This window comes from Acomys russatus, chromosome 4 (assembly GCF_903995435.1).
Source record: "Acomys russatus chromosome 4, mAcoRus1.1, whole genome shotgun sequence".
Lineage (NCBI taxonomy): Eukaryota > Metazoa > Chordata > Mammalia > Rodentia > Muridae > Acomys > Acomys russatus.
The window spans coordinates 63,283,522-63,311,292 of record NC_067140.1 but is presented as its reverse complement, the minus strand read 5'-3'; the positions used below and the strand labels follow the sequence as shown (position 1 = coordinate 63,311,292).

At 43.6% G+C, this 27,771-nt stretch overlaps 1 protein-coding gene across 1 annotated transcript; it reads right to left on the bottom strand.

The window, feature by feature from the left end:
- Positions 1-27,448, bottom strand: Stard7 (StAR related lipid transfer domain containing 7). The gene is made up of 8 exons (XM_051144573.1): positions 26,934-27,448; positions 13,206-13,414; positions 13,054-13,103; positions 9,268-9,378; positions 9,107-9,189; positions 8,276-8,375; positions 2,694-2,778; positions 1-994 (listed from the first exon to the last, which is right to left on the bottom strand). The coding sequence occupies exons 1-8, from the start codon at positions 27,230-27,232 to the stop codon at positions 810-812; spliced, it is 1,122 nt and encodes a 373-aa protein (XP_051000530.1). The 5' UTR covers positions 27,233-27,448; the 3' UTR covers positions 1-809.
- Positions 27,449-27,771: the final 323 nt, after the last annotated feature.

The window sequence follows — 27,771 nt, the reverse complement described above, 5'->3', positions numbered from 1 at the left end:
TCTGCCTCCCGAGTGCTGGGATTAAAGGTGTGCGCCACCACACCCGGCAGAAATCTAGCTATTTTTAAGTGAGATGTTTTGTGCACATTTCCACTGACCCTATCAAAACACTGATGACATAAAGTAGAAAGCTACTGTCTACAGGGGTTTGTCTCTGGTACTCCTGGCAAATCAGCTGAGCAAGTCTACAGCAGAGGCCATGGTCCACTGAGTTCAGCCCATGAGTACAATAGGCCAGTTACCATGAAAACTGCTCTAAGTCAGATGAGTCAACGCCATAGTACTTTACAGGGAGAAGGATCCCTTGGTACAGACTTCATGTCTCTAAAGATAAAGCAAGGTGAGGACAAGGCACTTGGCTCAGCCAGCATCGTTCACACCACCACAGACTTACCAAGAGCGCTTCAGAGGCCCCTAGTGAACCCAGGGCCAACCACTTCCTCAGTGACCTACAGAACTGAAGGATATCCAGAGTGCTGCACAACCAGTGGTGGCATTTGGAATGTGAGCAAGGAAGCTTCTCAAAGGAGGCAGATAGGAGCCATCCCCTTCTGGCCTAAAGTGGGAAGTGTGTTCCAGATTAGCTCAGCATGATACTGGATTTCACAACAACTGTCCTGAGAACGTGACAACCCCTCCACATCACGGTCCTTTCCGTTTAGTAAAGAGCAAGAGGGCTCCAAACAAAATCTAACCCCAGTTCTAACTCTCCTGCGTTGACAGTTAGCGCAGATGTCTTCTAACAGGTATGACCTGCCCTGTCCTGCAGCAGGGCTGGAAGTGCTTGTCTTTCCTCATCCCCAAGGCCCTTAAGCATACTCAATCCGAGCCGGGCCGCAGCTGCCCTCATTCTTGCGCTCTGAGGCAGGAGCAGTGGCCTTGGCCTCACTGCTCATTTCCAGAGGCTTAGTCGAGATGTAGTCCTTCACTTTGATCTCCATATTCTTGGCTTTCAGAGTGGCCATGTGCAGCTTCTCCAGGAAATCCGGCATGCCTATTGGGGCATAGCAGAATCTGGTCAAGCTGTGGTACTGTTAAGTTTTGTCAACTTGATGCAAACTAGAATCACCCAGGAGGAGGGAACCTCAATTGAGAAAATCCTCTATAAGACTGGCCTCTAGAGCAGGGAGCATTGGGGCACACCTGTAATCCCAGCACTCAGGGAGGCAGAGGCAGGTGGACTTCTTGAGTTCAAAGCCAGCCTGGCCTACAAAGAGAATCCAGGACAGCCAAGGCTACAGAGAAACCCTGTCTTGAAAAACCAAACCAAACCAACAAAAGAAGAAAAAGAAAAAAAATAAAAAAGAAAGAAAGGAAGAAAAAAAACCCTGTCATCTAATTCAGATAAATGAACACAAAAGTACCCAATTCCCATCTTCCTCCTAAGGGATAAGGAACTGGTCAGAGGAGCAGAAGAATGTAAACTGTATGAGCAGTCAGACACGGCATTTTACACCATTAATTCCAACATTCTTGAGGTTGAAGTAGGAGCATCAAAGAGAAAGCCAGCCTGGGTTACACAAGATCTCAAAGAAACAAAAGGAAAGAAAAATCAAACAAGGGCTGGAGAGATGGCTCAGAGGTTAAGAGCACTGTCTGCTCTTCCTAAGGTCCTGAGTTCAATTCCCAGCAACCACATGGTAGCTTACAACCATCTATAATGAGATCTGGTGCCCTCTTCTGGTGTGCAGGTGTACATGCAGACAGAACATTGTACATAATAAATAAATAAATCTTTAAAAAAAAAAAGAAAGAAAGAAAAATCAAACAAAACCAAAACTCACATGAGATGCTAAGACAAGGTATTAAAAGTGGAAGGTATACTTAGGGCTATGACACACAGCCTCTGTTAGGTAGTGGCCCTTTCCCTAAGTAACGGCCCCACCACTAAGGTTTTTTTGGCTAGATCTCATAGCCTTCAATATTTTGGTTTTATCAGACAGGGCCTCACTTTGTCACCAAGGCCTTGATCCTCCTGTCTCAATCCTTGCAGTCACTACTGAGATTACAGGAGTACACTACCATTCAACACTACTGGGCAGGGAAAAAAAAACCCACCACCACCACCACCACCAACACACCAATGCACTCCATCTACATGTAAGGCACCAAAATGAATGTCTTAAAAACTCCTCTGGGTTTAAAAAAATAGATCCTTTCTAGAACCTCCCCCATTCTTTTTAGATCGATTTATTTATTTATTTATTTTCAAGACAGGGTTTCTCTATGTAGTCTTGGCTGTCCTAGACTTGCTTTGTAGACCAGGTTGGTCTCAAACTTGCAGTGATCTGCCTACCTTTGCCTCCCAAGAGCAAGGATTAAAGACATGTGCCACCACACCAGGCTTATTTATTATTTATACAGTAGTCTGCCCGCATGTGTGTGTGCAGGCCAGAAGAGGGCACCAGATCTCATTATAGATGGTTTTGAGCCACCATGTGGTTGCTAGGAATTGAACTCAGGACCTTTGGAAGAACAGACAGTGCTCTTAACCTCTGAGCCACCTCTCTAGCCCAATACCCCTATTTTTCTTAACCCCTCAAATCCCATTTATAGGCTAGAAGGAAATGGGAAGACTTTTCCAATTTTCACCCAACACAACTAAAAAAAGCACTAATTCTCCTGTTGCCATTAGGACAGAAAGAACAAACTGTTCAGCTCAGATTCAGACCCCTGTGCATACCCCTACTTACCACTGGAAACCATCCAACTAACACAGTATCGAGGGAACACTGTCTGTGGATTGTCACTGTATGTCAGTAAGTAGTCAAACCCATTCTGGAAAAGAAAAATAGCAAAGATGAGGACCCCTTGATCCTGGACATCTGAGAGGGTTCTTTTTTTTCCTAAGACAGGCTAGCCTCAAACTTATGTGCTGGGATTAAAGGTGTGCACCACTACCACCTGCCCAAGAGGGTTCTTAACAAATGCTCCTGACTACCACAGCAACCTCTACAGCCAGTACCAGAATAATCACGACCCAATACTGCAGTGAGAAGTACAGTACCCTGTACAAAACACAACACAGCAAAGTCCCGAGGCTCATGTTTATAGCAAGGCCCTTGACCATCTTGTTCCCAGTAAGTGATCACACTAATAGCAAAGTTCCCTGTGTCTAAATCACAACAACTATCACGTGGCCTCTGTGAAAGATGGATTTTTTTTCATGGGTGTCCAAAATTTACATGTTAAATAGAGGGTGCTATGGAACCAGCTTCTAGTGAAAACTCTGGCACTAAGTCTCTGATAGTTTTCTGACCAAAACATCAAACACACGTTGTTGTATTTCAGTGTTAGAAAAGGAAGCCTCACCTGGACTCCTCAAGATTATTCTGTGTCTTTTTCTTTTATAATCCATCTGTGTGTCCTTACTAATGTAACCATACTAAATTTTAGCTAGGAGTATACTATTTGCTGGGTCCTGAAGGTCTTTTAGCAAATCTTCAAACATGAGGTAACCTTGAGGACCCAATACAGATGCCCAATGTTTACAGTTTAAAGAGCTCCTCTTCCCCTTCTGCTCTTAGAGCTAGTAACTGATGACAGACACTATGCAGCTGGAGCTGCCCTAGGTCCTTGCAGACTATATTGTGGCACCTGTACCACCCTCTTCCATTTTATAGATGAGCAGCTTGGATGCAGAAGTGAGAAAGGGAAAACTGACCACCAGGCCTACACGCCGACTGCTCTTTGGCTCAGCCCTATTATAACTAATGCCAAAAAGGACCCAGAATTATTAAGATGGTTAGAGTGCCCTGGTCCTGCATGTATGGTGGCACACAAGGCTACAAAGCAAACAAAACAATGACCCTAAGAGAAACTAGGAACAGCTATGTTCTATCTGAAAGAAAAGCAAAAAACAAATAAACATTCTAGCCACACATTAAAAAAAAAAATCAAGAATCTAGACATCTTAATAGCAAAGCATACCCTCTTACCCCAGCTCAGAGCATACCACTGAGTTGCTGCTCATTTTCTCAGCATGTATTTGAGTGTCTGCTGTGCTTGGCGTTTTGCTAGGTGCTGCATAGCAAACACATCAGCTCTAGTCCTTGTCCTCAAGAACTTCTGACAGTGAAGATAAAGTGCCCTGGACGGCACTGCACCTCAGTGGTGGAGCCACTGCCCCAAATGTGAGGCCTTGAATTCAACCCCCAGTAGTGAGGAAAAAGGCGAAAGATGCCCGAACAGAAATCCACACTGAACCTTGTGGAAGTGTGCAGAAAGAGGTAAAAGCCACAGAGTAGGAACATGACCAGACCCGGCACAAAGGGTGCTTACATGACGAAATGAGTTCTGTGTGACTAGAGAAATGATGAGTCAGCTGCCAGGCAGTGGTGGCGCACGCCTTTAGTCCCAGCACTTGGGAACCAGAGGCAGGCAGATGTCTGTGAGTCTGAGGCCAGCCTGGTCTAAGAATTCCAGGACAGTCAGTGCTACACAGAAAAACCCTGTCTCAAAAAACCAAAAACAAAAACACTCACTTACTGCTCTTGTAGAGGACAGAGGTTCAATTCCCAGAGGACTTCCAACTGTCATGTTCCACCCACAGAACAAACACTCTAATCAGCCAGAATGGTAGACCCAGCCCCCATCCGACAAAGTTAAAGGCCCAAGCTCTGGACTTGCTCCAAACTTGAAAATCCTACCAATTCCCATCCTGGAAGTCTACCCTCGCCCCTATTACTTCTGCTTCTCTGCAGAGCACAGGCAGCACCCTCCTGGGTTTCCCCACCAGTAAACCTCTTGTGTGAGGTTTGTTGTGCAGTAAGACTTTCTGATATTCCTTGGCTCCCGATTGCCAGGACCCTCTGGGAGCAGAACTGTAACACTCTGTAGGGGAAGCCTTTCCCTTTAGGGCCACAACACTTAAATGACTGAGGCAACAGATACACCACTGTCACATGATGCCCCACAAATACATAACTATGTGTTTAGGACAAAACAAAACAGCCTAACTGGAACTGAGATGCTAAGAAACACTACAAAGACAAGACCTATTTCAAGGGGCTTTAAAACTCAACATGTTGTACACGGCTGAGTATCTTGGGCATAAAATGACAGCTCCACAAGCAGTTCACCAGCGCTAGCCTGAGGACTTGATGTTGATAAAAACCTGGAGAGAAGAAATGTGCCAGCAAATCTGAGGGCTTGTTATATTTTGTTTTTGTTTTTTCTGAGACAGGGTTTCTCTGTGCAGGCCAGGTTACTCTCAAACTTAAGAGCTCTACCTGCCTCTGCCTACTATGCACTGGGATTAAAGGTATGCACCACTACCGCCTGTCTGAGTGGGTTCTTAACATATGTTCCTGACTACCACAGTAACTATATAGGCTGCTGAAAGAAGTGAACCAACTATCCCCAAGTCAAAGAGCCAAGCAAAGAGGCTCCAGGACTAAAAGGGAAAATCAAACAGAATCATAATGGTCATGCAAAGAGCTTTAAAGTCAGCCCTGAAGAAGACTCGAGGCGACCTCACCACATACAGGACACAGCACTCACAGGGCTCACTTTGGTTTTCCTGTGATAAGTATGTTGCATATCATTTGCTTGTGTTATTGTGAAACAAAAGCCTCTAGCTGAAAGAATGCTTCTAGTTCAGAATTCAGAAAGAAAAACCATGGACCCAATCCAGTCTTAAGGCTCCCCATTTCCTGATGGGGATCCCTGCTTTACTTCACTTTTGGAATCTAAGGTGTGTTTTTAAAAGGTTAAAATGATAATCATTTTCAGGTTAAAAAAAAAAAAATCCAAAAAAACAAGTTTAACATTCTTTTTCTATTAGCTTAATTATTAGCGTAACTAAAACCTCATCACCACTTGTTATAAAATTTGATGAGGGAGCAGGGTGTGGTGGCGCATGCCTTTAATTCCAGGGCTTGGGAAGCAGAGGCAGGCGGATTGCTGAGTTTGAGGCCAGTCTGATCTACAAAGCGAGTCCAGGACAGCCAAAGCTAAACAGAGAAGCCCTATCTTGAAAAAACAAAATATAAAATAAAAATTTGAGGAGGGGCTAAACAGATAGTTCAGTGGTTACAAATGTTGGCTGTTCCTCCAGAAGACCTAGGTTTAGTTCCTAGCACTATATGTACCTCCACTCTCAGATGTCAGACACCTTCTTCTGATCTCTATGGGCAAAAGGCATACAAATGGTGCAATACCTACAAGCAAGCAATATACACACGCACACACATCCAAATTTAAATTAATAATAATATAGCAAGGATTTACCAATTATGCCAGGGATGTCCTTAAAAGAGTATCTATCCAGCTGGATGCCCTCAGCTGAATAGCTTCAAAAGCAAGATCACACTTAATATAACATTAACAGAAGGCAGATCATGTTTGGTGGACAATGTTGCACTTTATTCCCAAGAACACGGTTCCTGATGGGATAATAACCTTGGCTCAGCCAGGTGTGGTGGTGCAGGCCTTTAATCCCAGCACTCAGGAGGCAAAGGCAGGTGGATCTCTGTGAGTTCAAAGCCAGCCTGGCCTACAAAGAGTCCAGGACAACCAGGACTGTTATACGGAGAAACCCTGTCTCAAAAAAAACTAAACAAACAAACAGCCTCGCTGTTGGAGAATTACCTACGCTTGCCAATAAACTAACAATAGCAACAGTTAAAGCAAATCTGAAAATACCAAAAGTTGAAGAAACAGAGAGGGAAATTGTAATATATAGTTGTAGTCTGTTTTCAGTATGAGATCTCAGAGCTCAGTTCAAGTAAGCAGGAGGGGCTAGGCCATTCTTGCCTCTAGCTAGTGGCTGTTTGTAGGCATAAGGTTACTGTGTAATTTAAACACTGAATTTTGTCTCAATGTTGTGTAAACACTGTTCCCCAATTGTTCCCTGATATGCCAATAAAGCAGCTTACAAGCAGGAGAGAGAATAGGGCTGGACTTCCTGACAGCCAGGGGAGAAGGAGTTAGAGGAGGAAGCAGGGAATGGACTGAGCCAGAGGATTCAGCCACCAACACCTGTAGAGGTCCTATAAAGAATCAGGAGGAAGGAGCTGGAGCTGAGGAAAGCTAGAACATTTGTCTCAAAACGGAGAACTGGTTTGTTACAGGCTGCCTACTATGTGATAAGAGCCCATGATCAGAAAAGAGGGTAGTTTTAAGCTCCAAATTATTCACTGGATAAGGTTCTGCATCATATAGGATAGGAACTATGGAATGGGGCAAATCCCAAACTATGGGAGAAGACAGAAATTTCTTCAGATTCAGGAACCATAAAAATACTGCCTTGAGGGGGCTGCAGAGATGGCTCAGAGATCAAGAACATAGGCTACTCTTCCAAAGGTTCTGAGGTTCAATACCCAGCAACCACGTGGTGGCTCACAACCATCCATACTGAGATCTGGTGCCCTCTTCTGGCCTGCAGGCACACATGCAGGCAGAATACTATACAAATAATAAATAGCAAAGAACTCTAACAGCCCAGAAAATAGTGTGCAAGTGTGGCTGTGCACTCAGGAGGCTGAGGCAGGAAGACTGCAAGTAAGATATCAGCCTGGATTACATAGGAAGTTTCAAGCTGCCTGGCCTGGGCTATATGAGATTGTCTCAAAATACAGATAACAATAAAGTAATTTGTTTGTCACTTTTAGAATTCTATAAAACTCAGAATTTATTTATTTTAAAGATTTGTTTATTTTAATCTAGATTTTAAAAAAAGAAGAGGAAGATTTAAAATTTCTGGCCACGCTTGAAAAACCAGAAAGTGAGACCAGGCCTCATGAGTTCCAGCTGATTTTAATATGTCAATCTCCCTAGCTGTTATTTTATGTCTTGAGAGTTTCACTTGCATGTTATGTGCATGTACATGTGTGCCTGGTGCCCATGGAGATCAAAAAAGGACACTGGATCCCTTTGAACTGGAGTTTTGGATATTTGTGAAGTACCCAGTGGGTGCTAGGAATCAAATCTGGGTCCTCTGCGAGAGCAGTAAGGTGGTTTTTTGTTTTTTTAAAATAAGCTTTTCCGAGATAGGATTCCTCAGAAACCCACCTGCACCACCACTGCCCAGCACAATGCTCTTAACAACTGAGCCATCTCTCCAGTCCAGAAACCATAACTCCAGTTCAAAGGGATCCAGCCACCCTGAAATAATCAGAACGTGAGACCAGGGCCCACAATATACCTAGCACCAGCTGATGTTAATGCACACACTCTGGCAAATCACCTCTGCCCAGTTCAGACAAAGACATTCCTTGAAAAAAAAAAAAAACTTTGATGCCACCACACTCATCTCTCATGAGGCAAAACTCACCTCATCAAATGACTTGTGAGGACGGATAACCATTTGGGATTCATAGGATCTGACCCTGACAAACTCTGGAGACTCTGGCACACTGGGGTGTTCCACCGCACTGTAAGGAGAAAGAGAGATGAACGACTATCTTTGCAATAAGCAGTGGTGAGCCACAGCAAGGGGGCCTAACTCCAGAACACTGACTCAACAAGACTGAGTATTTGCTGAGATGAATGAACACAAGCCAGGCTGTAAAATAGGTAAGCTTCTTTTGTAATATATGGTTCACAGGCTGTGGTTCTAGTTCTACCTTTAAAACACCAGCATTAAGAAGTTCACAAAATTTAATTAAAACTTAAACTTAGGCACAGTGTCTGTCAACCAGTGGGTCTCAACCCCTTTTGGGGGGAAAATCAAAGAACCCTTTCACTGGGGTCACTAAGACCATCAAACACAGACATTTACATTATAATTTGCAACAGTAGCAAAATTAGTTATGAAATAGCAATGAAAATAATTGGATGGTTGGGGGGTCACCAAAACATGAGGAACTGTATTAAGAACAGCATTAAGAAGGTGAGAACCACTGGCTTAGGGCAATAGCTCAGCAATACCACACTTGCTTAGCATGAGTAAGGAAGGCTCTAGGTTCTACCCTCAAAACTCACTCCCATCCCCAAGAGCTTGTAAGTCTATTCTTTCAGCATCCCTGGTGGATCACAGCCTATTCCCCAAACAGGGATGGATGGGCACCGGCTGCTAGGGACACTCATGAAGGCAAACTCAAAGGTACAGATGTGTGAAGGCACAACTAGGGGAGCTTAACAATGGCTCCAGCAGTATACATACCGAGACACCAAGACCATCACATTGTTTTCCTGATCCACGCTATACCGCCGAACATAAACATAATCCCGAGAGTACATTGGATACTAAAAAAGGAGGTGAGGCAAGATTAGTGTTCTGCACACACTTTTGACAGAAATAAAACCAAAGTTAAAAGTACTCACAGGAAAATGTGTTACCCAATGAAGAACCTCAGAGCCACTGATGACATCTCTCTCAATCACCTCTAGCTTGATCACAAGGGCATCCCACTTCTTCCTGTATTCTGTATCCAGCTGCAAAAGGGAAGATCCAAAACAGAGATGCAGAAGTTTCTCTGGTAGGCTGGATATCTGACTTAAGGACAATTTGGGGAAATAGTGACTTGACTTAACAGTAGCAACATGTAAAAGACATGGCTGTTTATTAAATGATTCTCACATACACTGAAGGGGATTCTATGTTTGTGCATGTGTAGGCCAGAGATCAATGCTGGGTGCCTTCTATCACTCTCTCCTTTATTCAGATAGGATCAATCTTTCACTGATGCTCACTGGTTTGACTTGACCAGCAATCTCTGGGGATCCATCTATTTGCATCTGAGCACTGCTAGGGTCACTTACAAACACTTGCTGCCATACTCAGTTTCTACATGGGTGATAGAGGGATCTGAACTCATCGCATTGTTCGTTTGGTTTGGTTTGGTTTTTTGAGACAGAGTTTCTCTGTGCAGCCTTGGTTGTCCTGGACTCGCTTTGTAGACCAGGCTGGCCTCGAACTCACAGCAATCCACCTGCATTTGCCTCTCGAGTGTTGGGATTAAAGGTGTGTGCCACCACGCCCAGCTCATCTCATATTTAATCAGCAAGTGCTTTACCCACTCCCCCAGTTGCCTGAAGGAATCTTTTTCTTTTCTTTTTAAACTTGTATGTGTATGTTTGCCTGCATGCCTGTCTGTGTGCACCATGTGCATGCCATCCTGATGTTGGAGCTCTTGGGACTGGAGTTAGAGTGGTGAGCCACCATGTGGATGCTGGGAACCTAGGTTTCCTAGAAGAGCAGACAGTGATCTCAACCACTGAGTCATTTCTCCAGCCCTCTACAGGGGAGTCTTAAAAATGCAACCAGACATTGGTGGCTCATGCCTGTAAATAATAGCAATTCTAGAAGCAAGACAGGAAGATCAAAAGTTCAAAGCAATACTGGACTTAGGGAGTATACATAGGGAGAGCTTTCTCAAAAAACCAAAAGACTGAAGATGCAGTTTCCCTGGTTAGATTACTTGTCTAGCAAGTTTTGACAGCCTATGTCCAGTTTCCATATCATATGTGTACATATATGAACATACATAAAGACTATGAAATAGATTTATCTGTAGACTGGAGCTGGCAAGATAGCTCAGTGGGTAAACATGTTAGCTACCTGTTTTAGTTAGCTTTAACTGTCAACTTAAACCAGCCTGGAGTCACTTGAGAAGGGGATGTCAGATAAGACTAGCCTATGGGCATGTCTAAGAGGGACTGTCTGACTGTTAGCTGACATAGGTGGATCCAGCCCACTATGGATAAAATCATTCCCTGGGAAGGTGGTTCTGAACTGTGTAAGAAAGGAGGCCAAACATGAGCCAAGTATTCTTCCATGATTCCTGTTTCAAATTCCTATCCAAACGTCTCTCAGTTATTGACTATAATCTATAAACTGAAACAAACTCTTTCTTCTCTAAGTTGCTTGTGGTCAGAGTTTTATCAGCAGCAGAATGGAACTAGAACACTGCCTGACTACACAAGCTAACAACCTGAATTCAGTACACAGAACCCACATAAAGGTGGAAGGGGAGAAGCAACTCTACAGAGTTGTCCTGTGGCCTCCATAAGCCATACATGTGCCCTCCTCCGCACAGTAACAATAGAAGAAAAAAATGTCTGGAGAAAAGATAACATACAATGCATAAAGATATGATAGTTCTAAATCACTTTAAACAGAAAAAAGTCTCAAAGTACAAGCAGATCTCTGAAATTCAGGAAGCATTTCTCATCTTCCGGCATATCAAGTAACTAAGGAACCTCAAATACAGACATATCGTATACATCGAGACTGAACCCAGCAGTGACAAAACCCAGTGCCTACGTCAAAGTGCACTTGAATATCCTTAGTAGGTGTGCTGTTGTTGCAGTTCTGGGGAACCATCCAGTACACCCTGCACGTACTACAGTCTCATTAAGTTGACCAGGCTGGCCTTGGACTCATTGTGTCCTAGGAAGGCTTTAGCCTCCCAAAAAAGCTGGGATTACAGGCCTTTTCCAACAGGCATGGCTTTAGTGGGTATTATAATTAACAAACTAGTTACTGAAAGGCTGGCAAAAATCTCACAAATGATGGTAAGGAAACAGTCACCCTTACACATTGTTGGTGGAATTATACACTGGAAAAGCTATTATGAAAATCAGTATGGAGGTTCCTCAAACAAACAAAAACCTATCATATGACCCAACCATATCACTATCCTGGGCATATACCCTATATACTCTGTATCTTACTATAGATGTTTACTGCTGCACCATTCAAAAAAGGAAGTAAATTAAACTAAATGAATGGACAGTAAACATGTGGTGCTTATATACGATGGGATTTCATTGGCTGTGAGTTCGAGGCCAGCCTGGTCTACAAAGCAAGTCCAGGAAAGCCAAGGCTACACAGAGAGACCCTGTCTCGAAAAAACAAAAACAAAAACAAAAAAAAACCCCAAAAGATGATGAAACTGGAAATTACATTTAACAAGATAACAGACTCAGAAAAATAAATGCCACATTCTCATATGCAGACGCTAGCTTTTAATGTTTATATATGTATAAATATGAGGATGCGAGTGTAGGTCTAAGTCACGAAACCAGGGAGGAGTCAAAGAAAACAGAAAAGGGATTGCTAAATGTGGGGAGGATAATAGAACAGGTATGCTAGGAAAGTTGAAAGGGATGACTGGGGTAGAAATACACAAGAGGAAGAAGGGAGGTGCGTGAGGGGGTGGGGGTGGGAAGGGGACTGGGGATTGAACACCAGCAAAAACAATTATGTTTAAAAATACCATTAACAGGCGGATCGCTGTGAGTTCGAGGCCAGCCTGATCTACAAAGGGAGTCCAAGACAGCCAAGGTTACACAGAGAAACTCTGTCTCGAAAAATAAAGCAAACAAACAAAAAAAAGGTCGTTAAAAAGCCTAATACTTTGTATATTTATTTTTATTTTTGTGGTGTTCTTTTGTTTGTTTGAGACAATGTTGCTTTGTGTAGCCCTGGCTGTCCTGGAACTCACTTTGTAAACCAGGCTGTCCTCAATTTCAGAGATTTGCCTTGTCTCTGCCTCCCAAGTGCTGGGACTAAAGTTGCATGCATTGTTCAGCTTTAGAAGTTACAATAAAGCTGGGCATGATGGCCCACGCCTTTAATCCCAGCACTCCGGAGGCAGAGGCAGGCGGATTGCTGTGAGTTCGAGGCCAGCCTGGTCTACAAAGTGAGTCCAGGATGGCCAAGGCTACACAGAGAAACCCTGTCTCGAAAAACAAAACAAAACAAAACAAAAAAAAGTTACAATAAAAAATGGAAATATCAGGAAAAAAGTTCTATGTAGTACTTTGGGTGATCTCACCTTCTCTTCTCACTTTTGCTTTACTTTTATTGGGTTTTTATTTTTTGAGACAGGGTCTCTCATCCTGGAACTAGCTGTGTAGCCCAGTCTGGCCTCAAATTCCTTTGGTTCCTGAGTGTTTGAATTAAAGGTATGTGCTGCCACGTTCAACTATTTTATTGTTTTTAATTTATTTAACATTTGGGAAAGGGACTAGCCTTGCCTTTGACACACAATCCAGGCTTGACTCTAACTTTGAGCAAGTCTCCTGCCTCGCCTTCCCAAGTGCTGAGATTACAGGCATTCGTGGAACCAGAAAGCTTCAAATCTGGAGAGAAAATAAACTCACCTGAACATTGAAGAACTGCCGGGGTGTCACATCTGTGTATGTCCCAAAAACTAGAACAAGAAGGGTTGGGGAGAGTTAGGGAGCAACAAAGTAAGGCAGCGATGACATGCAGCAAGTAAGAATAGGAGCAAATGCAGCGGGTCATGGCTCACCGCGGTACTGGTAAAGGTGGGTGCCTGTAATCGGGCGCCGCCACAGTTTGAAGTGTTTCTTGTCCATCACCATTTCCCATGGCTCTTCTTTGTCCTTCAACTTTTCATTCCCTTCTGCTGGGGACTTTGGTTCGGGAGGGTGATTCTCAACTCCAGAACCCTGAAATACATTCGACATTTCCTCCAACCGTTTCATCTCATTAATGGACCTGAAAAGACAGCAACAGGCATGGTATCCATGAAATGAAATATCCAAAGACCCGCAAAAAGACTGGTGTGGTTGGAAATAGCATGCTACCTCCATTCAATTAAACATTGAATTGTTACGCTTGAATACTAGTCTAACACTTGTATTTAGAATAATTATTTAACCAGTTACTACTTCTAAACCTATAAAATGCAGAAAATAGTACTCCCTCAAGTTAGTTGTGGAAAAAAAAAACTTACACAAAAAAGTGTTCAAGACCTAGCACACAACCTCAAATAACTTAAAAAAAAAAAAAGTTTTCTTTCTTTCTTTTTTGGTTTTTTGAGACAGGGTTTCTCTTTGTAGCCTTGGCTGTCCCAGACTCACTTTGTAGAACAGGCTGGCCTTGAACTCATAGCAATCCGCCTGCCTCTGCCTCCCCAGTGCTGGGATTAAAGGTGTGCGCCACCACGCTCGGCAAAAAAAAAAAAGTTTTTAAATATTTATTTGGGGTATTGTTATTTTGCATGCACACAAAGGTGTGTGTCGGTGCTTCATTCCTGTCATCTCACTGCACTTCAAGTCCAGGAGTGAGAGGTCTGTCAAAAACTAGAAATCACGCTGAGGGCAGCAAAGAGACAGAGATGACATGTACCAAGGAACACTGAGAAGCTGAGCCAGCTTTAAATATTAACCACCAAGGTTTATAAATGACATGTTCTGTGACACAGGGTCTCATTAGCCTCCCTCTTCTTGCCTCAGCCTCCTGCATCCTGGGATTATAGCATACACCACCAGGTAAGATTTTCTGCCCACCTTTTTAGTGGTTTGTCTTCTTCCTGTATTATTGTCTTCCTTGTTTTCAAATTGAAGTATAATCTACATACTAGAAGTTCACCCCTTTGCAGTATATATTGGGTATCTATTTTCAGATACTTCCCTCACTCCTAATCCCTGCTAGCCACAAGTCTGTCTTTGTCTATTCCCAACATTTCAAATAAACAGAATCATGGCTGGTGTGATGGCACAGGAGACAGAGGCAGGTGGATCTCCGTGAGGACAGCCAGGTCTACATAGTGAATCTGAGGATAGCCAGAGCTACACAATGAGTTCATGTATTTAAAAAAAAAAAAAAAAAAAAAAAAAAAAAAGGCTGGGAGTGATGGTACATGTCTTTAATCTCAGCACCCAGGAGGCAGAGGCAGATGGATCTCTGTGAGTTCGAGACCAGCCTGGTTTACAAAGGAGTACAGGACAGCCAAGGCTATACAGAGAAACCCTATCTGGAAAAACCAAAACAAACAAAAAATATGGAGTTATACATATAACTCTTTCATCTGGCTCCCTTTACTTGGCCTATTTTCAAGTTTTATCAGTGTTGGATTTTATTCCTTTTCATAGCTGAACAACATTCCTTCATATAAATGTATATCACCTTTTGCTTAGTAGGCAACAGGCAACTGTGTTGTTTCTACTTTGGGGCTACCATAAATAACAGTCTCTATGTAGATGCATTTTCACTTCCTTGGGTAGTCCTAGGAGTGGATCTGCTAGCTTATGGTAACAATGGTAGAACTATGCCTACACCTTACCACAGGGTTGCTGGAGATAGACCCCAAGGCTTCCTACATGCTTGGCAAGCACTCATCCCAACTGAGTTACAATCCCAGCTCCTACATTTACATTTTTGAGGAACTCTCAAACTACTTTCTTTTAATTTCTTTTGGTTTTCTGAGACAGGGTGTCTCTTTGTAGCCCTGGCTGTCCTAGAACTCACAGAGATCTGCCTGCCTCTGTCTCCTCAGTGCTGGGATTAAAAGGCTCAGGCTACTCTCCTTTATGTTTGTTTATACTGATTTACTGGTGGGCGAGGGATGTGTGCCATGACTCAGAAGTGGAGGTCCAAGAGCAACATGTGGGACTTGGTCCCCGAATTCCACTATGCAGCTAGGAATTGAACTCAGGTCATGAGGCTTAGCAGCAAGTATCTTTTACCACTGAGCCATCTACCTGGCCCCTAAACTATTTTCCAAGGCAGCTGTACCATTTAAATATCCACACCACACACACATGAAAACTCATTTACTCCACCTTGCCAACATTTAACATCTCTAGTTTTTTAAAATATATTTTATTAATTTATTCATATTACATCTCAATTGTTATCCCATGCCTTGTATACATCTCTGGTTTTTATGGGGTTTTATTTTTGTTTGTTTGTTTGGTTTTTCAGGACTGTGTAGCCTTCCCTGGCTGTCCTGCAACTCTCTCTGTTGTTGCAGGATATTTGGTCACATTGTGAACCCTGAGATTATGAACTGAAAAACCCTGTTTCTTTTTGTGGTGTAGCTCAGCCCTAGGACACAGCTTTTGTTTTGTTTTTTGAGATCGGGTCTCTCTGTGTAGGCTTGGCTGACCTGGACTCACAGTGATCCTCCTGCCTCTGCCTCCTGAGTGCTGGGATTAAAGGCGTGCGCCACCACGCCCGGCCCCCTAGCACACAACTTTAATCCAATAGTTAATAAAGTCAACCATAAGTCAAGAGGCAGAGCAAGCAGTGTAAAGGGAGTGAACATAAGTAAACAGAAAGGAGGGACATTGCTTTGAGGGTAGTAAGACAGTGTGGAGGAGAAAGGGCTTTTTCCTTCTGAGATGTTGGCTTAGTAAGAAGGTCAGCTGGGTGCTTTTCTCTGCCTTTGAGCTGGTAGTTCACCTCAGCATTTGGCTCCTGAGTCTTTATTGGTAAAAATCAAACAATTGGGATTTTGTGTTTAAAAACAACACTATGTAGACCAGGCTGGCCTCCAACTCAGAGACTCGAGTGCTGGGATTAAAGTTATCTCCCACCCTTGCCCATTTTTCTTGTTTTTGTTTAAAGACAAAAAAATCTCACTATGCTGCCTGCTGGCCTTGAACTCGAAGGTTCTAGTAATCTCTTTGCCTCAGCTTCCCAAGGTGTTACAGGTGTCCCACTGCACCTGTCTTTTTAATTTAACTTGTAGGTATGTGTGTGTGTGTGCCACTGTGTGTGTACAAGAAAGAGGACAATTTTTAAGAATCCGTTTCTTCTTCCACCCTGTTCCTGAGTAGAATCCTGGCTTTTTCTCCTGAGCTTTCAGCCAATTCTCCCGACTTTGCCTCCCAACTCCCAGTGAGAATTTTGAGATTTAAAAAAAAAAAAAATGTGTGTCTAGGGAACCGAACTCATGCTGTTAGGCTTGTGCATTTGGCTTTTTTAAAAAACTCAATGTTTCAGGATTTTTGTTTTGTTTTTAAAGACAGGGTTTCTCTGTGTAGCCCTGGCTGTCCTGGACTCAGTTTGTAGACCAGGCTGGCCTCGAACTCACAGAGATCTGCCTGCCTATGCCTCCCAAGTGCTGGGATTACAGGCATGCACCATTACATCCAGCCATTTGTGGTTTTGTTTTTTGAGACAAGGTCTCACTGTGTTCACTGGCTGGCCTGGAACTCGCTGTGTAAACCAAGCTGTCCTTAAACTCAGAGATCTTTCTGGCTTTTGGCTTCCTAAGTGCTGAGATTAAAGGTGTGTGCCATCATGTCCTGTCTCAACATTGTTTTATAGGTTTCAGTGTTTTAAAATGTCTTGTGCTTTTCTTAATTTATTAAGAATTTTAGGGCTGGAGAGATGGCTCAAGGTTAAGAGCATGTCAGTTCTTCCAACAGTCCTGAGTTCAATTCCCAGCAACCACATGGTGGCTCACAACCATCTATAATGAGATCTGGTGCCCTCTTCTGGTGTGCAGGCACACAGTCGGGCAAAATACTGTATAAATAATAAATAAATCTTTTCTTAAAAACTTATTCTTAGTTGGGTGTGGTGGCACACGCGTGTAATCCCAGCACTTGGAGAGGCAGCGGCAAGTGGATCTCTGTGAGTTCCAAGAGGCCAGTCTGGTCTACAAAGTCAGTCCAGGTCAGCCAGGACTACACACAGAGAAACCCTGTCTCAAAAAAACCAAAAAATAAAAATAGAAACAAAACAAAACAAAAACCCTTTTTGATGATGCTGTAAATGGAATTCTCTTCATTCTCTGACTGTTCATTGCTTTGTTTAACTTGCAATCTTGTTTGTTTGCTTGTTTGTTTGTTTTTTGAGACAGAGTTTCTCTGTGTAGCAGAGCCCTGGCTGTCCTGGACTCGCTTTGTAGACCAGAGATCTGCCTGCCTTTGCCTCCCAAGTGCTGGGGTTAAAGGGGTGAGCCACCACAGCCCGGCTTAACTTGCAATCTTATTAGTGCTAACAGTTTACTAAGTTTAACAGTTTTCAGAAATTCCTAAGTATTCCAATTGACAAGACAATATTTGTTGTAGTTTTACTTCTTTCTGCCCAGGCTGAGTCGCTTTCATCTCTCTCTTCCACAACTTCCCTGCTATAAACTCCAGTACATCGGTCAAAGAAGGGAGAGAGAGCAATGGCTTGTCCTGTTGTGACCTTAGAGGGAAGTTTCATTTTCTCAGCAGTTGTGAACTATTTTTAGATACCCTTTATAAATCTGAGGAATTTCCCTTCAATCCCCAATCTGTTGAGTGATTTTTTTTTAAGGCTATAGATGTGGGTGCTTTTGTCTATATTTTTGTCTGTGTATCACCTGGGTGCCTGGTACCCTCAGAGGCCAGAAGGCGGTACTGGATTCCCTGGAATGGGAGTTATAGATGGTTGTTAGCCATCAGGTAGGTGCTGGAACTTGAATCCAGAGCTTCCTGAAAAGCAGCAATGCTACTAACCACCGTGTCACCTCTCTAGCTCCTGTGATTTTTTTAAAATTATGAAATGAGGTTAGAATTAGCCAATGCTAGTTCTCTGAGTTTTTTCTTTTAAATTTTTTTTACCCTTAATACTTGAGAGGAAGACACAGGTAGACCTTTCTGAGTTTAAGACCACTACACAGTGAAGAGATCTTTTGTCTCAATGTGTGCGCATGCACATTTGTATTTGTGCAGTCTTCACAGAGGCCTCAAGAGGCCATCAGAACCCCTACAGCAAGTCTCAGGGGTTGGGAGGTGCCCAAAGTGGATGCTATGAACTGAATACTGGACCTCTGTAAGAGCAGCATGTGCTCTTAACACTGAGTCATCTCTCCAGACCCTACTTTTTGTTTCTTTATTTTTATTTATTATTTATATAGTATTTTGCCCACATGCGTGCCTGAACACCAGAAGAGGGCACCAGATCTCATTGTAGATGGTTGTGAGCCACCATGTGGTTGCTGGGAATTGAATTTAGGAATTTGGAAGAACAAACAGTGCTCTTAACTTCTGGGCCATCTCTCCAGCCCCCCCCCCCCTTTTTTTCTTTTTTAAGATAGTATCATATAGCTCAGGCTGGCCTAATATGTATGAGAGGCAGGTAGATCTCTGTGAGTTCGAGGCCAACCTGGATTCCAAAGTGAGTTCCTGGATGGTCAGGGCTACACAGAAAAACCTTGTCTTGAAAAAAACCAAACAAACAGAAACAAACTTATCTTAATGTTTCCACTTCTTAATACTGGGATTACAAGGCTGTGCTATCATACCTAGTTATGTGGTGATAGCTTGTCCATGCGCCCTCTACTAAGTGAGCTACATCCCAGCCTCTATATTTTATTCAATTAATGTAACATATTAAATTAATTTTGTTACAACATGCCACTTTTGCTTTCCTGGGATCAACTAAACTTGTTCATGGCATATACTCTCTTTTGTATGTTCCTGGATTCAATCTTTTGGTACTTCTGCCCACGGGGCTATAAAATTCCTAGAATACAGTACTACACGGTATGAGTACATGTCATTTGGCAATTGATGCTTAGGTGCAAAGACATAGACTGATACAATAACAAACAAACTGGGATTATGGGTATATCTAAAAGGGTAAGGAAATTACACACACACACACACACACACACACACACACACACACACACACAGGAATTTCTACTGTAGTTTTTTGGGGTTGTTGATTGTTTTGTTTTGTTTTTAAGGGTCTCACAAGGCTGGCCTCAAACTCTTGATCCTTCTGCTGCAGCCTTCCAAAGGCATCTATGCCTGGCTTTATTTCTTAAATATAATGTTATATTTAATATCTCTTTTTTGGGGGGCAGGGTTTTGAGACAGGGTCTTTCTGTGTAGCCTTGACTGCCCTGACTCACTCTGTAGACCAGGCTGGCCTTGAACTCACAGTGATCCGCCTGCCTCTGCCTCCCAACTGCTGGGAATATCTCTTATTCTGTAAACCTTTTATATCTGAAACATTTTATGATGATTTTTCTTTTAATGTGGTAAACTGGTCAAAGGCCCAGAGCTGCAGAGGTCACAGGCTCTAGGGAATTAACTACTACTGTTCTGCTAAATAGTAAAGATTTATGCTTATGTCCACAGAGTAGCACTCGCTCACTCATGGTCAAAGAAGCTTCTTCATCTATACCATAAATATAAGAAACACCAGGTATTAATCTTTGCTCATCTTTCCCCCATTTGCAAACATTTTCATCCTTTCCCGCCCTGTACAGAGGGGGCTCCTGTTGCATTCCAGGAACCTAATAATCTGGAGCAGCGACCCGTCCCCCTGGAGCAGCGACTCCTTTCTCTTTAGTCAGGGAACCCTTTCCCATTCCTTGTGTATCTGCCAATCTGCAGAGACTACGAGGCCCAACTCCAGTCAATGGGAAAAGATACAGTTGCCAATTGCATTACAACTACAAAAACCAAGCACACTTCCTGTCCTGGCATGCCTGCTATTCTGCTCTGATAAACAGTATGCCTTCTAGAAGAAGAAATTTTACCTTGTTGAGACACTTCAACTAGAGTGGTGGTCTCTTTCTTTGCCACCCCCAACTTATTTCTAACACAAGGCTCAGGGAAGCTAAGACACGTTGTTTTCAACATGCTGTGGCTACTGTATTCATTAATTCACAACAGCGGTGATAACCTGTACATGGATCAAGCCAAGCAACATTCCAGCATATATGGGGTTAGCTCATGAAGCCCCACCTCTAGCTGAGGAATTATTGGCAGTTTATGTTTGCTGGAGGGAGGGGTGTCATTTTCTTTTGGAGTTGCCATGCTCTGGTGGATGATCTCACAACCATGCACATTCAAGCAGCACTAACTGGACTCAGTGGGTTGTGCAGGAAAAGAAAAGGTGCAAGTGATATGCTAGGAGGGTCTACAGGGAACAGAAGATTAGAGAATAGGAAAGCAGTGTTAGGAATAGATAGATATGGTCAAGATACATTGTATACATGTATGGAATTGTCAAAGAAAATAAAGCAGGGTTCGTATTTTATAATAACTTTAAATAGTAATCAAAAAAGAAAACCCGCTGGCTGACTAGGCTGTGTATAAAACAGTGTAATTCAGAACAGCGTGGTGGCACACACCTTTAATCCCAGCCCTCGGGAGGCAGAGGCAGAGGCAGGTAGATCACTGTGAGCTCGAGGCCAGCCTGGTCTACAAAGTGAATCTAGGACAGCCAGGGCTACACAGAGAAACCCTGTCTCAAAAAACCAAGAGTGTGGGGCTGGAGAGATGGCTCAGAGGTTAAGAGGGCTGCCTGCTTTTCCAAAGGTCCTGAGTTCAATTCCCAGCAACCACATGGTGGCTCACAGTCATCTGTAATGAGATCTGGTGCCTTCTTCTGGTGTACATACAGGCAAAACACTGTGTATATATGATAAATAAATACATTAAAAAAAGAAAACCAAAAAAACCCAAGAGTGTAAGCAATGAGTGAGGCCAGAGCGAGGCCAGGCCTGGGTGCGGCTGGTCTGCATTACAACCTGGTCTGCATTACAACATTTGGGAGGCAGTGAGAAAGATGAAGAGTTTGATGCTATCTTGAGTTACACAGTGAGATCCTGTCTCAAAAAACAAAAACAAAAACAAAAAAAACCCAACTAAATTAAAAATCCAGGGTCTGAGGATGCAGCCTAGTAAGCCCAGTGTCTGTGTAGGAGCCCTGGGTGTCATCCCCAGTGCTGCACCACAACAACCACAACAACAAATGCCATTCCTGACATACTGAAATGAGGCTAACTTCTATAAAGTTAATGACATGAATTTTCTTTTATTCTCTACAGGGGCAAATCACAGTATGCTATAATAATGTATCTTTATATCTGCCTCCTTTACTAAACTATGAATTTCTTGTAAATACACTTCCAACTCCTAGTATCTCTATGGTAAGTAGTAAATAGTCAGCAAATGTCTACTGAATAAACAAATAAAAATATAGAAGTAGACCTCCGTAATTCTAATGCTTATACTGAAACATTATATTAATATACCAGAAAGCAAAAAACACAGCAGGAGCCATAGCACATGCCTATAATCTCAACACTAAATAACAGGTAGGAGGATAACAATGATCAAGGTCATTTTAAACCAAAGTCCCAGCCAACCATGGCTATATAAGATCCTGCTTTCTCATAAAACAAAACAAAACAAAACAACTCAAAAGCTTAAATTATTGGCATTCCAAGACTAATTTTCAAATAATTTAGCAGTTCTTGAAAGATTTGTTGTAGTCTTGGCTCTGGTACCAACTAATGGCGATTTTTGGTTTTGGTTTTCCAGTCAGGGTTTCTCTGTATAGCCCTATCTGTCCTGGACTCTCTTTGTAGATCAGGCTGACCTTGAATTCACAGTGATCCAATCCACATGCCTCTGCCTCCCTAGTGCTAGGATTAAAGGAATTAAACCACCACCGGCAAGACATCTTTTCTTGAAGGTTCCTATTACTTCCAGAATCCCAAGTTACTAGATTTTAAACTTTAGACTTAGGTAAAAATATCTGTATTGGGAGATAACTGTCACTCTGACTGCCTGAAATTCCTATTTATGGAGAATCCATATAGGTGAGTGCAAGCCCATACTGTACTTCTCATATTTACGCACAGCTAACTTAGGTCAAAGGCTCAGGTGGTTTACACATTTGCTCACCAGAGAGTCTAGAGCAACTAATCTAAGTGAAAATACCCACAAAACTGCTACTGAAGACTATCCCTGTAGCAAGCCTGGCTGTTCTCTTGGCCAGCCTGTACTCCAGCCTTCTTTCAATGCTTGAATAACCAGCTAACAAGGACTCAGCTAGCTAATTCCTTTTGGTTTGAATTAACAACGATCAGTTTAGTTATTTGTACCCAAGAACCTTGACCAGTACAAATGTTCTGATAAAAATAGTTTCATCAAGCTGGGTGGTGGTGCAGGCCTTTATTCCTAGCACTCAGGAGGCAGATATTTGAGTTGGAAGCCAGTCTGATCTACATGTGTAGCTAGGGCTACACAGAGAAACTCTGCCTCAAAAAATCCAAACAAAACAAAAAAAGTCTTATCATTTTTTGAAAGTCTTAATTAAATTGGAAATTGTGAAATAGAATTCAAGGCTAGCCCTGTAAAGGCCTAAGTATAAAATATGTGCAATACCTTAAGCCGGGTGTGGTGGGGCACACACCTGTAATCCCCAGCATTCAGGAGGCAGAGGGAGATAGATCTCTGTGAGTTCAAGGCCAGCCAGGTCTACAAAGCAAGCCTAAGAAAGGCAAGGCTACACAGAGAAACACTGTCTCAAAAAACAAAAACCAAAAATATGGGCAATATCTTATTAATGGCAGGCAATTAGATCTTGCAGAACCGAACAAAAGCTCAATTACAGCACCAACTGCCTAGAGAAGTCCCAGGTGTGACTTGGTAACAAGCAAGGGCACTCAGGGCTAACTCAAACATTCTCCTCTTTCTCTTCTGAGATGTCGTCTCTATAGAACCTTGCCTATCCTGGAACCTGTGATGTAGACCAGGCTGACATCTATCTAACTCACAGAGATCCACCTGCCTCTGCTTCCAAGAGTTTAAAAGGCATGTGGGAATGGCTTTAGAAAAGCATATTTTCCCACAGTTTTTCAAGACAGGATTTCTCTGTGTAGCTCTGGCTGTCTTGGAACTCGCTCTGTAGACTAGGACAGCCAGGGCTCGGTGTAACAGAAAAACCCTGTCTTGAAAAACCAAACCAAACAAACAAAACAAAGATAAAAAGTCATGTGCCACCAGTGCCAGGCATTAGTGATGCATTCTTAACACCAAGTACCATTCCTGAGTGTAAGAGAAGTAGTTAAACTCTTACTAAGACCAGGGCTCAGGCTGGAGACACAGCTCTGGGTTAACAGACTGCTGGTCTAGCACCCAGGCACTCCGGGGGTACAAACAGGAGACTGTAATGTTCAAGGCTTACCCACAGAGTAAATTCAAAGCCAGCAGGGCCACAGCATCCAGTACACATATACTACTGGAAATACACAGTATGAATGATGGAGCAAGAAGTGGCCATTACTGCCCCGAAGGGTTTCAACTTCTAAATGCTAGTAAGACTGACAAAAGCACAGAAGAGTGTAAACAGTATCATAGCATGTGGAGAAAGGAAACACCTCTATCCTACGATGTCTAATCTTGTTGGGACAGGATAAGTATCTAAATCTTTACATCTAAGAAGACTTAATAAGAGAGAAAAGGACAAGAGAGCTTATTCCTGAAATAGTAAATCAGCAGATTAGATTAGTACAAGGATGAAGGAGAGAGGGTCTATGTTTCCTTTCTCCAAAACAGTATTTGAGAAAGGCATGCACTGAAGAAACTGAAGACACACAATAAACACAGAGTAAGCATGCCAACATGTGACTCAGCCAGGGTGCTGCCCTTACCAAAGAATGTGACCCAGCTTCAAAATAATTCTGGTAAGGCCACCACTGCAAGTAGTGCAAACACAACCTAACCAAACAGGACAAAAAAACCAGGACAGCCAGAGCTATACAGGAAGAACCTGTCTCAAACAAACAAACAAATAAAATCAAAAAACAAAAACAGGATTAGGAATATTCAACCACTCCTGACATAAGACATAAACTAGTTCATGGAGTCTTTGGAGCACCTACTTAATGGTACAATAACAGATAAATTCAACAACTCTCAAGTCCCTTTTATGATGTTATAATGACCAAAGAGTTTTGTCTGTAAGATGCACCCAAGTACCTGCGGCCAGTAAGGTCCTTTAAGTCAGAAGGATTTTTCTTTTTCTTTTCTTTCTTTCTTTTTTTCCACCTGGCCAGAAGAATTTTTCACTTAGTTAACAACATACTGACATTTTTAATGTATTCTAAATGCTCCCAAGAAGACAGACATGGGGAAATGGCCAATTTTCCTTGAGAAAATTTACTAGCACCAATTTCTCATTATACAGAATTGCTCAAGCTTTTAGAGTTAAAATAACAACTTTTAAAAATGAGGTTAATGAAACATTTCCCCCTATATTTTCATATTTCCTAACATCCTTCCTCTTTTTGTTTCTGTAACTTAACACACACACACACACACACACACACACACACACACACACACACACACACAGAGCTGTATTTTTCCATGGGATTTGCCCCAGTCTTACAGAACACCAGCTAGCAGCAATAATAGTCAGCAAAGTTATTTTGCTTAAGAAGCCAACTGGATGAAAATACTAGTCAAGTATTGAGAGATCTGATTTCAGTCCTGGAGAGATGGTTCAGGGGGTGGGGCACTTGGCCCCTAAGCCTGAGAACCTAGGTTTGATCCCAGGGTCCCACCTGCCAGAGGAAACAACTCCCACAAATTGTTCTTTGATGTTCACACAATAGATCTAATTTCTGTTGAGCATGGTAGCTCATGCCTGTAATCTCAGCACTCAGGAAGACAGTTCCTAATTTGAGGCCACTGTAGGTTATAAAGTGAGTTTCCAGACAGCCTAGGCTATACAGTAAGAGCCTGACAGGGGTGGGGGTGGTTCTATAGTGGATGCACCAATGGTTCAAAATTATTTTGTAAGGTTAATAAATAAGATTATATTTGGTAAGATGTTTTCTTTTCTTTTTTTCCTTTTATGTAGACTAGGTTGACCTCAAATTCAGTGATCCTCCTGCCTCTGCCTGCCAAGTGCCTTTAACTGGACAAGTTAAAGGTGAGTGCCACCACATCCAGCCTGTAAGATGTTTCTAACGCACCAAAGACTATTATTTTCTCACTAAACAGAATGTGAATCACATAAGAAAGTGTGTGCAGCAGGTCCAGATTGATTGTACACATCTGTATTCTAGTCTTTTTTCCAACAAGAGACTGAAGTGTAGTGGTCTACACTTAGAACCCCAACATTAGGAGACCAAGGCCGAACTAGAAGTTCAAGGCTAACCTGGTCAAAAAATGGACAGATTCTATCTCAAAAACCTGAGGGGAGAGGGAGCACATATGACTAAACAGAAAAGAATACTAAGAATCCCTCAATCTCATTAAAAGGCATCTTTTTTGCTAGGAAGGTAGCCTCAGCTCTCAAGAGAGACTAGCACGTGTTCTCAATTCAGTTTGGCACCAATTGCTGCTTAAAATCTGGGTATTACATACCCCAAAGAGGTCAGAGTACAAACATTACTGCTGTACTGCTCTGCTCGCATGCTTTTGTTTGTTTTTTGCTTTTTCGGCTTTTTTGTTTTGTTTTTTTTCTTTTGAGATGGGGGTTTCTCTGTGTAGCTCTGGCTATCCTGGACTCCCATTGTAGACCAGACTAGCCTCGAACTCACAGAAATCCACCTGCCTGCCTGAGCGTGCTGGGATTAAAGGCGTGCCCTCCATCCACCCACGGGCTGTCTGTCCTTTAATCCCAGCACTCTGGAGGCGGGGGCAGAGGCAGGCACATCTACATAGGGAGGTCCAGAACAGCCAGGACAACAAGAGAAACCCTGTCTTGAAAAACTAAAGAAGAAACATCTAGAACAACTGGCCTTGGTGAGTAACCATTTAAAAGGAATATAGAAACACTATAATGTAAAAGCATTTTCCTTCTAAGATTTATCTAAAAACAATAAAGTCTGAGAACTACAGGTTAACAAAAATAAATCAATACCAACGGGGGTTTTCCAGACAAAGCCTAACTGTCACAGTATTCGAAGAGTTCTAAAGCAGCAACCATCTAACACAGCTATCACAGGTTAGAATGTCCAGGCCGTAGCTTTGTGCGAACAGGAAAAATTCCTCTCAGCTTCTTGAATGTGCAAGTCGGAAAAAGTCGCAGTGACAGGGGGTTGTCCGCGCCAAGCCCGAGTCCCATCTGGACTGCAGTCATTTTATAAATGGCAAGCTATCTCATACTCAACAGCCTTGAGCTTATTTTAAAGCCTGCTTTGAATGTGCACTTTTCTGGGTAGGTTGATTACCAGAAAAATGTCCTCTATCCCTTACGTATCTAATTTGTTTTTGGAATATTGCTTTAGTATCACACTACCCATTCGAAGTCGCTCCTCTTCTAGTTATTTTTAACCTGACAAATGGAATTAACAGGCATAGGGCAATAACGTGAGGTGCTAAAATGGGTTCTAGCTATGGCATCGTCACTCAAAAGACCACTGGGCAAACGGGGCACTGACGACATGGGGGGGGGCAGGCAGGCCCCAAGGTGCCCACCTACCTACCTACCCCGCCAAGCCCATCCCTCTCCGGAACAGGGACGCCGCTGCAGCCAAGAAGAGGCTCACCTTTGCAACTCCTCCTCCTGGATCCTCTCCTCGTCCCAGACGAAGACACTGGAAAGCGCCGCCATCAAGGCAGAGGCATGGCCCGGCCGGCCGCGCAGCCGGCGCCAGAAGCGTCCGAGCAGGGTGCAGCGCGAGCTCTCCGAATACAGGCGGCCGTAGAGCTGCGCGATCTGCTGCGCTCGCCGCACGCGCAGGCCCGTCACGAAGCGGCACTGATTGGCCAGCACGGCCAGCAGGCCCCCGCCCCGCGCGCCCACTAGCCAGGCGGCCAGGGCGGCCGGTGGCCTCCGTGGGAACATGTCGGCCTCTGCGGATTCCCGCGTCCGCCGCTAGGCCCCGGAAAGGAAGGGCAGGAGCGCGGAGCCGGCCAGTCCGCGTAGACCCCTTAGCGGGCTGACCCCGAACCGGCCTCACGCTCCCGAGGCCAGGAGCCACCCCTCATGCCTCTCTGCAGAAGCCGCTGAGGTACAGAGTGGGTTCTGAGAAGGGCGCCGCTGCACGAGGGCTCCCCGGTTCGGGCGGTCCGCTCGCCTGGGTGGACGGCGGAAGCTCGCGGGTCCTCCTCGCGTCCGGTGCGCGGGAAAGCAGAGAGGTGGGCGTCCCCGGGCCGCAGCAAGGAATGGTCCCCGGAGCACCCGTGTCCGCCCCTCGCGCGGAGTGCGCGCAACCTAACGCGGTCTCTTCCACCCGCGCTCTGATTGGACGCGGCTCAGAAGCCTGGGCGCTCATTGGCCAAGGCAAAGTGCTCGCCCGCCCTTGCTCCCGGAGGCCTGTTAGCAAGCTAGGTGGCGTGGCGCGAGGGCCGGTCAAGGGCGCATGGAGTGTGACCCTGGGACCC

Coding starts and splice junctions, on each gene's coding strand:
- Stard7 (XM_051144573.1), bottom strand. CDS start 27,232: ATGTTCCCACGGAGGCCACCGGCCGCCCTGGCCGCCTGGCTAGTGGGC. Junction 8,376..9,106: donor GTGATGGTCTTGGTGTCTCG/GTATGTATACTG, acceptor TTCTCCTTACAG/TGCGGTGGAACACCCCAGTG. Junction 2,779..8,275: donor CTCACAAGTCATTTGATGAG/GTGAGTTTTGCC, acceptor TTTCTTTTCCAG/AATGGGTTTGACTACTTACT.